General features: G+C 42.3%; 1 protein-coding gene across 1 annotated transcript in view; it reads left to right on the top strand.

Annotated features, from left to right (window-relative positions):
• Positions 1 to 15,842, top strand: part of COPG2 (coat protein complex I subunit gamma 2) — a 55,713-nt gene that overhangs the window by 15,249 nt on the left and 24,622 nt on the right. Inside the window, exons 5-15 of the mRNA XM_083183322.1 lie at positions 1,271 to 1,350; positions 3,045 to 3,120; positions 6,064 to 6,156; positions 6,360 to 6,446; positions 7,087 to 7,244; positions 8,400 to 8,533; positions 9,265 to 9,332; positions 11,383 to 11,571; positions 11,819 to 11,914; positions 12,500 to 12,743; positions 14,111 to 14,186. Of these exons, the coding sequence (XP_083039448.1) occupies positions 1,271 to 1,350; positions 3,045 to 3,120; positions 6,064 to 6,156; positions 6,360 to 6,446; positions 7,087 to 7,244; positions 8,400 to 8,533; positions 9,265 to 9,332; positions 11,383 to 11,571; positions 11,819 to 11,914; positions 12,500 to 12,743; positions 14,111 to 14,186 (1,301 nt within the window). The remainder of the gene's footprint in view (positions 1 to 1,270; positions 1,351 to 3,044; positions 3,121 to 6,063; positions 6,157 to 6,359; positions 6,447 to 7,086; positions 7,245 to 8,399; positions 8,534 to 9,264; positions 9,333 to 11,382; positions 11,572 to 11,818; positions 11,915 to 12,499; positions 12,744 to 14,110; positions 14,187 to 15,842) is intronic.

Raw genomic sequence — 15,842 nt, 5'->3', positions numbered from 1 at the left:
TGTGAACTGATTTATTGCATGAAATATGGTTGTATTGTACTTTACTTAGAGGTGACATAATGTATTTCAGATCAAAAGGGCGTGTGATTGTGAAGGGGGTGTAGCCTCTTCCATTGGTATGAATGTTTGTGGCTGGGGAAGAGGCGTGTGAAAGTGTTGCGGGTGGGGGAGGGTTGGGTGTGGTGATGCTGGGGGTGCAGGAGGGTGGGTGTGGGTGGTGGATCTGTGAGTGCGATGGTTTGGTGGGTGGGGTATGGGCATGTGGGAGGCTAGTGTGGGTGCTGGAGGGGCTGGTGCGGCAGGTTGTAGAGGTCCATGTGCGTGGATACTGTGGTAGGGGATTGGCGCCAGGCACTATATGCAACAGGTCTTAGTGCCTGTGCCCCATACCCTGCTCTGCGGCCCAGCGGGACCCATCCTACAACTTTCACCAACTGCTTGCTGGTATGCGTGCAGGAGGGTGACAGGCAGTGGCACTGTCACCCCCTGTCCCTGACAAAGGCAGGCCTCTATGCTGATATGCACACCCAGGTCACCCCCAGTCCAGGAGTGGGGCAGTGGGGGCCCTGGGTTCAGTGTAGGCAGCCCTGTGGCCAGCAGCGGAGACATGTTAGAGAAGTGAAACGTCCCACTTTGGACTTTCCACTTCCACGCTGTACACAGCACTGGCCGCACTCTCCCCCACATCCTATAACCAGGCTGGTACCTGTAGGAGGCATGCTCCTGGGCGCTGCATCTCCCCCTTCCTCCTGCAGGCTCCGTTAGTCCAGCGGCGGGGGGAGTGGCGGATGTTGGTTGCGGCGCTCATGTTGCAGACAGCTACCCCGGTACCTGCAGGAGGCCTGTGCTCGGCCTCCCTCCAGCAGGCTCCATTACTACTGCATCAGCCGCCTGGAGGATCTCAGCGGTGGCGCAGCACTGGATGAGGCCGCCCAGCTTCTCTGGGGAGGAGGGGGTTAATTATTTACTACTGCAGCAGCTGCTGTGGCGACGGCTCTGGAGGATTTTGGTGGCGCTGTGCTGGCTGAGGCTGCGCAGCTTCTCTGGAGAGGAGCAGGGGGGAAGTTGATGATGGAGGGTGGGAGGGAATCTGTTTTATATATGTGTACCCCAAAACTGCCAATCACCCTGCCCATGGCTCCGCCCAGCGTTATACACACACTCACAGATTGACAGTTCTGGGCTAATGTATAAGAGATGTATTTGTGAAAAAGACACTTTTTACATGACTTTTGCGGAACTTTATTAATAAGACACTATGTTTTTCCAGCAAACTTTACGACGGATGTGCTATCTGACTATTAAAGAGATGGCTAATATCTCAGAAGATGTTATTATTGTCACAAGCAGGTAACTAGTATTTGTATTCGGTTTGTCAGGTGCGGTTGTTCTTCCTACTGCTGTCGCAATGATTTGCCATATGCAATTGCTATTATACACTAATTTGGGCAGAAGCTAACCCGTGCAAAAGAACTCCCATTGCGATTGCACAATTTGCGCACAGACCCACAAGATTGCAGAAACATCACTAACATCATCAAATTGGGAGGCCACGCAGATCCTGAGTTCCTCTTCAGATGCTCAGGCTGGGATTCGGTATAAAATGCCGGTGGTCGGAATCCCGACTGCCGAAATGCTGTCCGTGGATCCCCCCCTCCCTCTTGCGGGCTCGCTGCGCTCGCCACACAGCAGGCCCGGTGCCTCGCTACGCTCTGCACACTATTGCCGGCATTGCAGCGGTCGGGATACCGGCGCCGGTATTTCCTCCATCGGGGTTCCGTCCACCGGCATATTGACCGTATCCCCCAGGCTGAGCTGATCTCCCTAGTCCCTCAGGACTCTTCAATAACCAGTGTAATTGCTGCTACTAATGGTTGCATACCCAGAAAATGCCACCAGTCATAACCTGCCCGCGTTCTTCTGAGCACTCCCTGCTAAAGCTTCCTGTCACTCAATTTGTGACTAAAATCTTGCTGTGATCACCCTTGCGAATCAATCCCTTTGCATGACCCTGTTACTTATCCCAGTTGCAACAGTAGTAATTATAGTTTGGCAAACTGACAGTCAATTTGCCAGTTTTCCCTAAAAGATACTTTATAATTGCTTTATTTGTGTATGTTAATCATACTGATAATGTTGACAGGGTGCATATGATTCTCTGTGTAGGTGTATAATTATACTTTCACAAATCCACTAGAGCATAAGAGTGTACCTGTACATTTCTCAGTAATCTTAAGGTGCCCATACACGCTGCTCCCGTGGGCATCCCATCGCACAGTTCAAAAAGTATGTGCTAACATTGGATCGCATTTCACGCAAATCGCATGTGATGCAATGCAATATAGCCCAAAATTCAGCGTGTATGGGCACCTTTATATTAAAGTCACAATTTCTATATACCGCTTTTAAAGCAAACCCACCTCTTGGTGTGTTTTGAGCTTTATAAGATGATCTTCTCATGAAATCATACATATTAGTTGCTGTTTTGGCTATTTCACCGCAGCATGTTGAAACAAGCAGAGTGGACGTTGATGCATTTCCATTCATTCCTAGATTAGCAGAGTTGAGTGTGGCAAGAGACTATTAATGTGGCCACTGTGGGCGACTATGACTATGTCAGTATTTTATTGCATCATACAATCCCAAAATCATTATTATTATTATTTTGGGGTGGCATTATTATTATTATCTGTTTATGTACTTGCAATTGTGGTTGGTGATACTAACTGAATAGGATCCTACGTAATGTTATTACTGTTAAGATATATATAATATGGGTTTTTATCTTAGTACTGAAAAATGATATTGCACTGTTTCTGCCCCCACAGTGGATATACTGTGATTGTTCCAAATGTAGTACTTTTATCTTTGACATTTTAATTAATCTTTATATATATCCCTCATGTCCACCTGCATTAATGGATCAGGAAACGTTAAGGTCTGTTTGAGATGTCGGAGCAATTAGATGGCCTTTGTTCTGCTTTGCTGTAAAATCTGTAGTGAAAATTATTGGATTAACCTTTTAAATAATTTCATTTTGTCAGCCTGACCAAGGATATGACTGGGAAAGAAGATGTTTACCGAGGGCCCGCCATCCGCGCACTGTGCCGGATCACTGACGTAAGTAGACATCTGTGCTAGAGGTGCTGACCTGGGCTCCTGAAAAATGTTGTCCACTTCTTATAAGAGGGGAATTCAAAGTTTGCAGATTTAAAGATTTCAGAATAGTCATATTGTGAAAGATTTGTTCAATATAAGATCCATGATGTTTTAAATCTATTTTACAAGAAGCTACACGCCATACCTTAAAAGTCTTAAAAAGCCAGTTGAATGGTTTCTTCGTTTTCACTATTGTTTTGTTGTTATTGTCTATTATTGCCCTTTATAATAGTTAGGCTCTGTGCTTCTACTGTGTTCAATATAATGGTCTATCCTAGGATAACATATTATAGTCTGTTATGAGTTAGGAAAGCTCATTGATACCCTTTCACATTGCCAAAATAACCCAAGTAGGACCCAGGTTGTCGAATATGAATTTGTCGGACCCTGAATAGCAATTCCGGGTCCGACCCTGGTTTACGATGTGAAAGGGGTGTGAGTATAGTCTGGATTCGGAAGTGCTTAACCTAATTTACAGAGTAAGTACAGTGTATTTTATATAAAAGAGTTGCTCTAGAAAGGAGGTGTTGGGTAGTGGAAAAAAAAAACAAAGTTTGGATCTTCAATGTAGCTCTCACGGGAAAGAAAATGTGAACTTTTTTTTTTTTCTTTTTAGAAATTTTTCAATCAAAATCAAACTTTTTTTTTTTTGTACTTGCCACAATGGGGGTCAATTCATTTTGGCGCAGTATGAATAGCGTCGGGAAGGAGGTCCCTGAGCTATTCAATTGGGTGAGCTGTTATGTTGGAGAATGCTGGTTGAGCCTTGAAATGGTTGTTTAGTCACAAGAATCTGCATTCTCCAACTCTAGTGCCTGCCGCCATGCTGTTTGCTCTGTGTTAAAGGCAGAAAACAGAATCACGGCACTAATTGAGTCTGATTTCTTCTGACACCCCAGGAGAAAATCTTCTAGTTGGTCCCCCCCGCTGGCATCAGAAAGTGTGTATACACTTGCCAATGACAGCACCAATGCGGGTCATATAGTGTGTACACATCTTTACTTAATGGTGGGCATTAGGCAACCCTTTGGACACTCATGCCTGTGTTTCACCCCCAGCTCATTCTTGATTTATGTCCACTCAACCGCAGCTCTCATTCTTTGCTTTATGGCTTGTGGAGCTTCCTCTGTGGGTCCTTTAAAAGATGGAGAAGCTAGTGAAGTGTTCTACACTAATAAATAAGACTGGACATGGGGCCTAATTCAGACCTAATCACACAGATGTTAAATCCCGCCCCGTACAAGCCTGCAAATTGCTTAGCAGGGCTTGCGAAAATAAAATGGAATCAATTTGCAAGTCACTCCCCCTCAAACTATTTTTTTTCACTGTGTGCTGGACTTGGTGTCTGCGATAGAGACAGGCTGTCCAGGGCTAGAGCTGACATCACACCACTTTCCCTCAAATGCTTGAGCACGCCTGCATTTTCCCTGACACTGCCAGAAAACGGACAGTTTTCACCCACAAACATTCTTTCTGTCAATCACTTTACGAACGGCCAGCCATTCAAACAAGTAGCTTGATTTTATCGAAGGATGGCCTCGCGTATGCGTATTAGCGGTCATAGGCATTCATAGTCTATCGATAATTGCCCGTCCTGCTAGTTCGCATGCATGCGATCTGGTCTTAATTAGGTCCATGATCTTATTCTTTGCCTGGTTTAGTGAAACCATCACCTATCATCCTACACACAACACAGGATAACATGTATTACTTGCCGCACATCAGAGGCAGGACATGCAGTCTGCACAACATAAGCTCCCTTCCTGTGCAGGAAAGAGCTGCGAGGCATCAGTGTACTGCAAAATATTATCAGGTTTGGAATAGTTTTGTCAGCTCTGTAAGTTATAGCTTGTAAGATAAACGAAACCAACCAAGGTTGGTGTGGAGCGCTTACCAGGGGTTGCTTTGGTCAAGTAGCTGCTGCTAAAGGGAGTAGTCAGCTCCCAAATAGAAAGGAATAAATAAATGAAAGATATATAGCAGCGCTGATATTACAATGTAGAAAAATTTATTACACAATTAAAAACAGAAATAGATAAAATACATTAATGAACCAATTGGTGCAAAACAATGACAAAGCAGTCTGAGAACTGCGAAACGCGTTGGTGACACCCCCTGCCTGGACCCACTTCACCTCCAAAAACCTCAATTTGCACCGAGGACTGCCTCACCTGCTAAGAATATCTGATCGATAACCAACTTCTTTGAGAGTCTCAAGCCTACATTCCTTGTCTGGACACCTGACCTTTCCACCTCAGCGGGACTCCCGATTGGGCTAATTCCACATCTGCCATCGGTTGTAGTCCACCAACACTCTCGCTTCAGGACACCATTCAAGTGGCCATAAAGGACTCCCCTCCTTCAATCTCTCTGGATCAGAGCAGGTTCATTACCATTCAACTTTTGGTGACTATAATTGGGTCCAGTCCCACCACTTATTCTTGTCATTGTTTTGCACCAATTGGTTCATTAATGTATTTTATTTATTTCTGTTTTTAATTGTGTAATAAATTTTTCTACATTGTAATATCAGCGCTGCTATATATCTTTCATTTATAGCTTGTAAGATGCCTGCTTGAAGAGTATCCTGATATCCATCATTGATTTTATATCGACCACTGATTTATATTGTCGCATGTTTTCCCAAATGTTCAATTGTTTTGAGTTTAAAAGTACATCATAGTGTTGTAGAATCTATCCTGATTATATACTGTTAACCCAAAATGTTAATTCATGATGATGGCTGCACTGTAATGAAAGTGCAATTAAATAGTAGACTTTGTATTATATTGTTACAGATAAAATCGACAGCTTTGGTTTTTGGATGTTTCCAAATTGCTTTGTTACTGCATGTTAACAATTATCAAAAGAATACAAAAACAATCTCCCATGTTTGGTTTACAGGCCACCATGTTGCAGGCTATTGAGAGGTACATGAAGCAAGCTATCGTGGATAAAGTTCCCAGCGTCTCCAGCTCTGCATTGGTGTCTTCCTTGGTATGTATCTGCATTACAGATGCATACTCTAATGTACAATAGTTACTCTTTACATTCTCTAAATGTTCCATGGAGCAAGTGTGTGGACTTCTCCCTGAGGACAGAGAGCAATGTGGAAGATATGCCAATGAATTGGTACTTAATGTGTGTGTATACGCAGAATATTTTCCTCATCCGTTATTACTGTCTCTTCCTTTTCACAGCATATGATGAAAATAAGCTATGATGTAGTGAAACGATGGATCAATGAAGCTCAGGAAGCGGCTTCTAGTGACAACATCATGGTCCAGGTATTATTATGGAAATTATTTCAAAGTGAAAACTTAAACAGACTTTGGGGTCGATTCAGACCTGGTCCAAATTAGGCCCCATCTCTGGTAATGGGGATAATTGCGCATGTGCAAACCCCCACAGCAAAGGCTTTCAGCAAGTTTTTCACTCGCAAGTGTGTTCTCAAATTGAGTGACAGGCTGGGGGCGGTCGGTAGGGTCCGTCCAGCGTTTCATGGGCATGCCCACAAAAATGGTGGGCGTACCCATGAAAATGCTGGGCAGACACCTGTGACTGCAGGGATTTGCCCTACCTTCTTGGGGCGGGCGGATTACATCAGCGCTGGCCCCTTGAATTCGTTGGGAAGCGTCCATCACAAAAGTAAGTACAGGCTTGCTTTTCATTACAAAAAAATAGTTGATGGTGAGTAACCATCGTATGAATTCTCCTCTGTGCGGGAGCATGCGAGCAGATGTGTAAGCATACATGAGCAGGGATTCGAGAGGCTGGCTGGGCATGTGTTCGGTGGGGCAACATTTACCTGCTTGCTAGGCACCAAATATACACAGCAGGTCTGAATTACCCCCTTTTATATGAATGACATAGTTTGTTTCTGGCTTTTGAGCATTGATAGATAATACGTATATATCCATTTGGCAGTACCATGCACTGGGACTCCTCTACTACTTACGGAAGAATGACCGACTTGCTGTTGCAAAGATGATAAATAAATTTACTAAGTCTGGACTCAAATCCCCTTTCGCATACTGCATGTTAATACGAATTGCCAGCCGATTGCTGGAGGAGTCGGATAATGGGTAAGACGTTTATTTATTCCCTTTAACTCGATTACACTACTCTTGTTATGTGGATAATATTGTTGGGTACTTGTTTCCTAGCACGGCGCCCATCGCATCGCATACCATAAGGCATACGATGGTATGCGATGCGATGCAATGTTAGCCAATGTTATACAATTTTAAATTGTATACCATCGAATTGTATGCCATTGTATGGCATATACAATGGTATACGATTTTAAATTGTATAAGCACCCTAATGGGTGTTTTCAATGTTAAATGTGCCCCCTATAAGATAAATAATTGTATAAGCACCGTAATAGGTGCTTACAATGATAAATGCACCCCCACGCCACCCGTACTATCAACGCCAACCCGAAGTGTGGAGAGTGGCAGCGGTACGCGTCCTCCGACCTTTTCATACCCCCACTATCCACGTCGGCGTGGAGTTGATTTTATATAGTGTGGCGAGCCCGAAGCGTGGCGTGCGGACGCAGAATACATGTGAAGTAATGCGCGTCCCCTCGCAAGGCTCGCTGCGCTCGCCACACTTCGGGCTTGGTGGCTCGCTGCTCTCACCACACTATATAAAATCAACTCCACACCGACGTGGATAGTGGGGGTATGAAAAGGTCGGAGGACGCGTACCGCTGCGCTCACCACGCTTCGGGGTGGGGGTGCATTTAACATTGCAAGCTCCTATTAAGGTGCTTTTACAATGAAAAATCGTATAGGGTTCCATTTAACATTGAAAAAACCCATTAGGGTGCTTATACAATTTAAAATCGCATTGCATTGTATACCATTGTATGCCATATACAATGGTATACAATTTTAAATTAAATACAATGCCATACGACTGAATATTGTGGGCACCGTGCTAGGAAACAAGTACCTATTGTTGTTCCTTGACACTGAAGTGGAGCTGTGAAAATGGACAAGACACAGCAAAGGGAAACTCCAGACTGCTCACACTATAATGGATGTAATTATTAAAAATACATGTAAAATGTATGTAAATCTATGCAGGGATGTTTTTAATATTAAAGAAAATTGTTGTCTTAGGAATTATGCTATACAACATGAAAGGTTTAGAAAAAAAATGGAAAATAGCATAATGATTATTTTGTGAGAAGCTGCTTTGCAATGAAGTGGAAACGTTTCTTTCTGTAGACACAACAGTCCCTTGTTTGACTTTATTGAGAGTTGCCTCCGAAACAAACATGAGATGGTGATATATGAAGCCGCTTCAGCAATCATCCACCTTCCTAACTGTACAGCGAGGGAGCTGGCCCCAGCTGTATCAGGTATGAGATCCATGCCCTGCTCTATAGAGGTCTGTCTTGGCTCATAAGTTGTATTGATACATATGTATAATTTTTAAAATGTATACTTTTGGTTTCATTTGATGCTTGTAGCATTGTTTTCAAAACTATTTCCATTTTTGCCACATTTGATGACACATATTTTCTCATACTTGTATTATATGTTTGATGAGACGAACACTGAGAGTTGGAAGCCAAAACCAATCAAAAGCTTAGCTCTCCAACACTTGTAAGGGGCTACAATGGGTTGTACTCAGATTCATGGACCCATTTTTTTATTTATAGATTATTAAGCATTAGCTATAATAAGGATAGCATTCAATCAGTATCCAAAATTAGAATGTGATACTTTGTACAGCAGTGCAAATCTTAATGAAGGTCCAGCCATTTGCCTAGTTCCTACATTAAGAAAGGCAAATGTTTTTACTCTAGAGGAGGTTATGCAAATACAGGGAAATTTGATTGCTTATCATTCCCAAGTCTTCAAGCAGCAGAAGTGATCTGTTGAAACTACAGACTAGTAGATTTATACAGGAGGGGCATAAACCTCATTTCAGGACTTTATGATATCAATAACTTGCAAGATTAAACAGCTTGTTTTCACTTCCTTAAATTACAATGTTTAACTACAGTATGACTTTATCAAACAGGACAATATAGGTAGTGTAATCCTCTTGATGTTATGATGTCTTATGTGATTCTATATTTTACAGTTCTACAGCTCTTCTGCAGCTCTCCAAAGCCTGCTTTAAGATTTGCTGCCGTACGAACACTCAACAAGGTAGGCTTCTCATTCCGAATATGTGTATATAAATAACTGGTAATAAAAATTCTAATGTGTGAGTAAGCAATAACAATTGACCGTAATTGTGTAAAAATGACTCATTATAGAAGAGGGTGCTAGCACTGACGCATACATAGATGAAAAGCTAATTATCCCCAAAGCAGTTTAGGACGTTAAAAATGGTGCGATATTGCAATCTATGACCAATTGTCATTATCACGATATTCAATTAGAGGCCATTTTTAATGGACAAAATTGTACCCGAGATCATTTGAAAACACATCGGATCAATCATAATTTGATTAAATGGTGGTGTCTCTTTAAAGCTACAAATCATTTTATTTTATAGAGATAAGTTACTATTGTAGCTAATTACAGTCAACCAGTTGCCCATACAGGGTGCGTTTGCACCATGCGATGCTCACTCCCGCGGGCCACTCATCGCACAGTACAAAAAGTATGTGCTGCACGTACTGTTTGTACTGCCTTCTGATCGCTTCGCATCATATTGCTTGCAAAACACATACATTGCGATGCAATCCAGCCAATAACGGGTGCGATCATCGCACCATGTATGGGCAACTTTCGGATTATTAAGAGGGGTATTTGGAGACTTTGGATGAATATATGTTTTAATAAAATGTGTACTATGTTATAAATATGAGAATCTAGTGTCTAAAACATTACTTTTATGATCCTAGAAACCACCATTAATCAGCTAACCACATTAAGTGACCTTTATCCGTAACTGCATAGACACTAAAACTGATTCAACAATAATTTAAGTGAACAAAATGCTCCCTGGTAGAAATAAGATTTCATAGTGGCTGAATGTAATTTAAAATTAATTTAACATCAAAATCATGAGCTTCTGCACCCAGTTGGCAGCTTGGGACTTGGGAAATACCAGGTGGAGAAGGATGCTTAGTCATTTTTACATTTTCGTTGTCACCCCTCGGCTGTAACTGGGGATGCATGGGTTGGGCCACGATCCACACCTGTGGTCATTTCTCTGGGTCAACTGTTAGGGGGCTCATATAGCTCACCATGTGCCCAATGTTACTGAAGGTCTGGATCCTGATTGCCCATAACTGGATTTGCTAACACGTCTGTGAGGCTCGTCTGTATTTTGGGGAAACGCCCATTGTGGCTACAGTTTCAGTAGTTTTGGAACTTTATCTCCTAATCTGGAAGCTACCTGTAGACTTGTTTCTGAGATTGGGTGCTTCGTATTAGGTCTCCAAATAAGCCATTGCCTAGTAGCATAATTCTGTAACTGCTACCAGACATACCTGGAGCAGGTCTGTCCATTCCTAAATATGTGAGGTCACATGCAACAGATCAGTGTGAGCCTCCTGGGAAGCATAGTTCAGCATTTATGGCAGACAATGACTGGTTGGAGTACACATTAACAAAATGTTACACATTTAATATATGTCAGATTTCGAAATAATGTATTGTGCACTCCACATTTTGAGTGTTTACTTCCTTAAATACAGCTTTGTGATGTCCCAGTGTCTTCCAATGGATGTTAGGCAAAATGGCAAGGGATTTTTGTTCTTGAGTTAATTCCAACAGACGGTCACTGGACACCTTCCCTTTGTGTGTGTGTGTTGGAGTAATTGTGCATTGTTTCATTCTCTGTTTTCCTCATTGGGATTGCTGTTCTTGTTAGAGGTGTTTGCCTTACTGCTATTCCTTTCTTGTATTAGTGGCTTTTAGACAAATGCTGAAGAGCCAGGCAGTCAATGAGGTATAGAGGGGGAGGAGCTTGCGCTTATTCCAGTAAATGTAAACTGCACAAGCACTCTATACAGTTAGTAGTTATGTGTTCACGTTTACTGTAAGAAAAGTACAAGCATTTTTTTTTTTTGTATATTTTTTTCTGCAACTCTAACTTGCTGATTAAGATTATTTTAAAGGAAAAATGTAGGCTAATATACAGCTTTTAACATGATATTTTTTTTTTTTAAATTTAGCATACAGTAGGCTTCTTCCTTTTTAGATCATTCATCAACAGTTAAATGTTTCTTTGTTTCTCCATTAGGTGGCAATGAAACACCCTTCTGCAGTCACTGCATGTAACCTAGACCTGGAAAACCTCATCACAGACTCCAACCGTAGTATCGCTACACTGGCTATCACCACACTGCTGAAAACCGGGAGCGAGAGCAGCGTTGATAGACTTATGAAACAAATCTCCACATTTGTGTCTGAGATCTCCGACGAATTTAAAGTGAGCAAACAAACCAGTTTTTTGTGTGAGGGTTTATTGAGGTATATGGAATGGGGTAGGGGGTAGTCTGGCTGTGGGGGATCACGCTGCAGGGGGGATGCCCCTGATAATTCTGCAAATGAATAATCCGGCAGTGTTGGAGCTGAGGGTGCCGGAGTATCAGTGGTTTCCCTGTATATAACAAAGTTAAGGTGTTGATGAAAAGATGGAGAATGCTCTAAATGCTTTTGTATTTTCTATCTTTCAGGTAGTGGTAGTACAAGCGATCAGCGCCTTGTGTCAGAAGTACCCGCGCAAACACACTGTGATGATGACCTTTCTGTCCAACATGCTCAGGGATGATGTACGTTATTACACAATGCATTACATTACCCACTGGTCCGGTATAGAGCCTAATTCGGAGTATGAGCTGTAGGAGACGTCAGAATTTTCCACACATGCACATTTGCATACAATCACTCAACTACGTAATCATGGGGATTGTGTGAGGCTCGGAATCGGGCCCAAACTGTTCGGATAAACAGATTGTCATTCCGCATGCTTAATACTCATAGCAGTGTGAGGCTGATTCAGAGGTGCTACACGCAAACCCGATTTTTTTCTTTAATGCCAATGGTGGAAACTGGAACAGTGGGTTGTGGGTGGCGCTTCAGCTACAGGGGCCCGCGCATGAGATCGGATCAGAAATGGCGCAAATCATGCCCAATTTACATACAATCAGTTGAGATTGTATCTAAATTGGGTCATTTTGGGCCAAATCGTCCTGAGTGTACCCCACATTAAGTAAAACAAGGAATAGACACTAATACAGTGTGCTTCTGTTTAGGTGGGGGTTACAGTGTGTTTTTTATTTAATTTGTGTTTGCTCTGTGTTCATGCATTCAATGTGAATGCTTATGACTCACTAAGTTTTTATTTCCCTTTGCAGGGGGGCTTTGAATACAAACGAGCTATTGTGGACTGCATCATCAGTATTATAGAGGAGAACCCAGACAGTAAAGATTCTGGACTTGCCCATTTATGCGAGTTTATTGAGGACTGTGAGCACACGGTGCTTGCCACCAAGATACTACACTTATTGGGCAAAGAAGGTCCACGGACACCTGCCCCATCCAAATACATCCGTTTCATCTTTAATAGAGTAGTGTTGGAGAATGAGGCTGTCAGAGCAGGTAAGGACAAAGGCTTAACAAATACAATAAACATAGATTTACACACACACACACACACACACACACGGGAGCAAAAAACACACTAAAAAGTATGTGTAGCGGCACTGAATAATAAATAAAGCAAGTGTTAAATATTACTGAAACACAGAATAAAAATTAATATACACGTTAAACAAAACACAATATAAAATATGAGGAAGGGGTAGGGGAATTTGTTAAAAACTCTCGCTTTCCCAGGATTTATGGATGTAGCAGCATGTGAGGGGTAATGTGGAAATAGTTACATGGACGGGTAACTTTACCAGTGGAAGTATTTCACCATTTGGCAGGTGGATGAACAGTCCTTTTGAAGCAAATCCTCACTAATGGTACGGTGCTTCCTAGCAACCGCTGGAGGAGTGGGGATGATAAACCTGCAGGTTCCTGGGAAAGTGAGAGTTCTTAACAAATTCAGACACACATAATGTACACAGATGTGGCCCCTCACATCCTACCCAGGATTGACTGCATCGCAAATGTGACAAGTCACGAGAAGCTGCGGGCCGTTCGTACCTGTACACCCCGGGCATGCTAATTACAGCAAACGAGTCACATTTGCCACGATAGCTAGTAAGATCTGAGTTAACACATCTGTGTATTTGTGTATTTACACATCTAGCGTTAGCACATGCCAATGTTTCCAAAAGATGTCTTCAACTTGACAATGGGTAGTGTTATATTGTGTTATAAAAGCAATCTTAAGGTTTATTTTTTTATGTTATAATTTTTTATAATTGTTGTTCTATTTAGCAATATGTATTGCTTATTCCATTTCTGTTGACTTTTTTTATCTCATTTTATGAACTTTGTTAAAGAACATGGTCACATTTACCGCAATATTACTAGCGGAATCCCCACCATTACAGTACCAATGTATTGGTATAACCTGTGCTCTGTCTTTAACCGTTTAATCATATATACATGTGTTTTCTAATGCCAGAATGCCTGATAACATGGTTGAGCACATTCAACCGATTGAGATTCAGTTTGAACAGTTGTCTAGATTTCACAATGCGTAGGACAAAAGCATCACTTGGTTGTGACAATGGTGTGGGTAAAATGGCATCTGAGCTCTATTCCAATTACAATATTCCTATTGATTGTCCATACCTATGCCTTTATGACTACATCCCTATTGGTCGAGATTGGTCTGAGAGACAAACATTCTCTCTGTACCTCGCTGTGTAATATGGTGCCTATATAAATAAAAATGATAGTATTAGTATTTTTGGTAGTTAGATTTGCGGTGTATTTATACATTGTTCTTATGGCTTCTTGTAACTGTTGGTCTTTGTTTCACAACATCTGAAATAGTCTTTGTTTTTCAGCTGCTGTTAGTGCTTTGGCCAAATTTGGTGCTCAAAATGAATGTCTCCTTCCCAGTGTGCTTGTTCTCCTTCAAAGGTAAAAAACTAGTGAAAATACATACTTCATTTGGTACTTGTTTCCTAGAACGGCGCCAACTAAGCTATTTGCTTAGTGGGCTATTCTGCGTAGGGAAATCGCATTGCATCGCATGGGCCATTTTAGTTCCGTGCGATGCGATTTTTTTTTCATGTAATATTAGGTATACAATAATATGATTGTATGTCATAAAATGAGGTTTTACACCTCCCCCCCACTATCCACACCACCATGAAGCGTGGCGCGCGCAGCGGAACGCGTCTTCCGACTTTTTCATACCCCCACTATCCACGTCAGCGTGGGGTTTATTTAATATACTGTGGCAAGCTCAGCGAGCCACCGAGCCCGAAGCTTGGCAAGCAGACACGGAATACATGTAAAGTTATCCGCGGGGCTTGCTGCGCTCGCCACAATAGCCACAATATATATAGAATCAACTCCACACCGACGTGGATAGTGGGGGCATGAAACCGTCGGAGGACGCGTTCCGACGCCCCACGCGCATCGCATGCGATTTTGCGGGAGGTGCGTTTCGATGCGATCCCCTGGGGCACACAGAGCAGTGAATAAATTACATTACATTAAAAAAAATTGCATCGCACGGCACAAAAATGGCCGATGCGATGCGATTTCCCTACATTTGCGTACATAGAAAATTTGGGTGCTGTTCTAGGAAACAAGTACCCTTGAATTTTTTTACCACCTGTAAAATTCTATTTGGGGGTTTACAGGACCATGAGGGAAATAGAAATAGAAGCTCAGCTGTTGCAAATACTTCTGAATACTGCTAGAAGGCGCTTTTCCCTGTCAACCCAAAATTCCTCTTGAATCCACTATTGGGGTTGAATTGATATATACCAATATATGCAGAGGAGATATTAAAACATAACTAGTCTGGAAAATATCTCCCTTGCATATAAGGTTCAGGCAGCGTGAAAGGGAGATGCTAATTCCCAGTGTAGAAACAAGGTAACAAATATAGATGGATACACGCACTAGAAACAATGTATAAATAAAAAAGTTTAAGCATTTATTAACCAAATATATTTCACTGGCCAGTGATACTAAAACGTATTAAAAACATATATACATATAGTATTAATAGCTGATTTGTTCTTTGATAAAAACAGCCTTTAGCTTGTTAATATGCAATCTCCTAGGATGGTTTAGGTCCAAGTGTAGTTTCATAAATACTGTCGACCATGTGTCGACATTTTTAAAAAAAGGGAGATTTCTCCTTCATACTTCATGGCAGCCATTACATTGGGTTCATCCCTCTCTCCTCTCCAATTAGACAGGTAGTTTTTTCCCCAGGATCCAGCCCCTCCTCTTCCTTCTCTATATAATCTGACACCTCCCCATTGACCATAGTCTTTTTCCTGTCTCCTTCTGTCTGTGATAGGTAGTTAGTTTTATTTCTTTATTTTCCAAAAAATGCCGGTAGGCTGGTGATGCTGCCGGGGGCCTGGGTGGTCAGGCTGGCGGTGCCTTAAGCCTATATGTGTGTCCGGGGCCGGTGGCAAGGACTTTGAAACCTGCGGCTGGTTCTCAGCCATACGGCGATTCTCCCCCCCCCCCCTCGGCAGGGTGAGTAGTGTTGTTGGACTAGGTATTGTTACCTGTGGTCCTCGGCGCCATTCCGGCAAACATGCTCCC

The sequence above is a fragment of the Crinia signifera genome, chromosome 4 (genome assembly GCF_055691185.1).
Source record: "Crinia signifera chromosome 4, ASM5569118v1, whole genome shotgun sequence".
Taxonomy (NCBI): domain Eukaryota; kingdom Metazoa; phylum Chordata; class Amphibia; order Anura; family Myobatrachidae; genus Crinia; species Crinia signifera.
The sequence above is the reverse complement of the archived record's forward strand: the minus strand, read 5'-3'. Positions and strand labels throughout refer to the sequence as shown.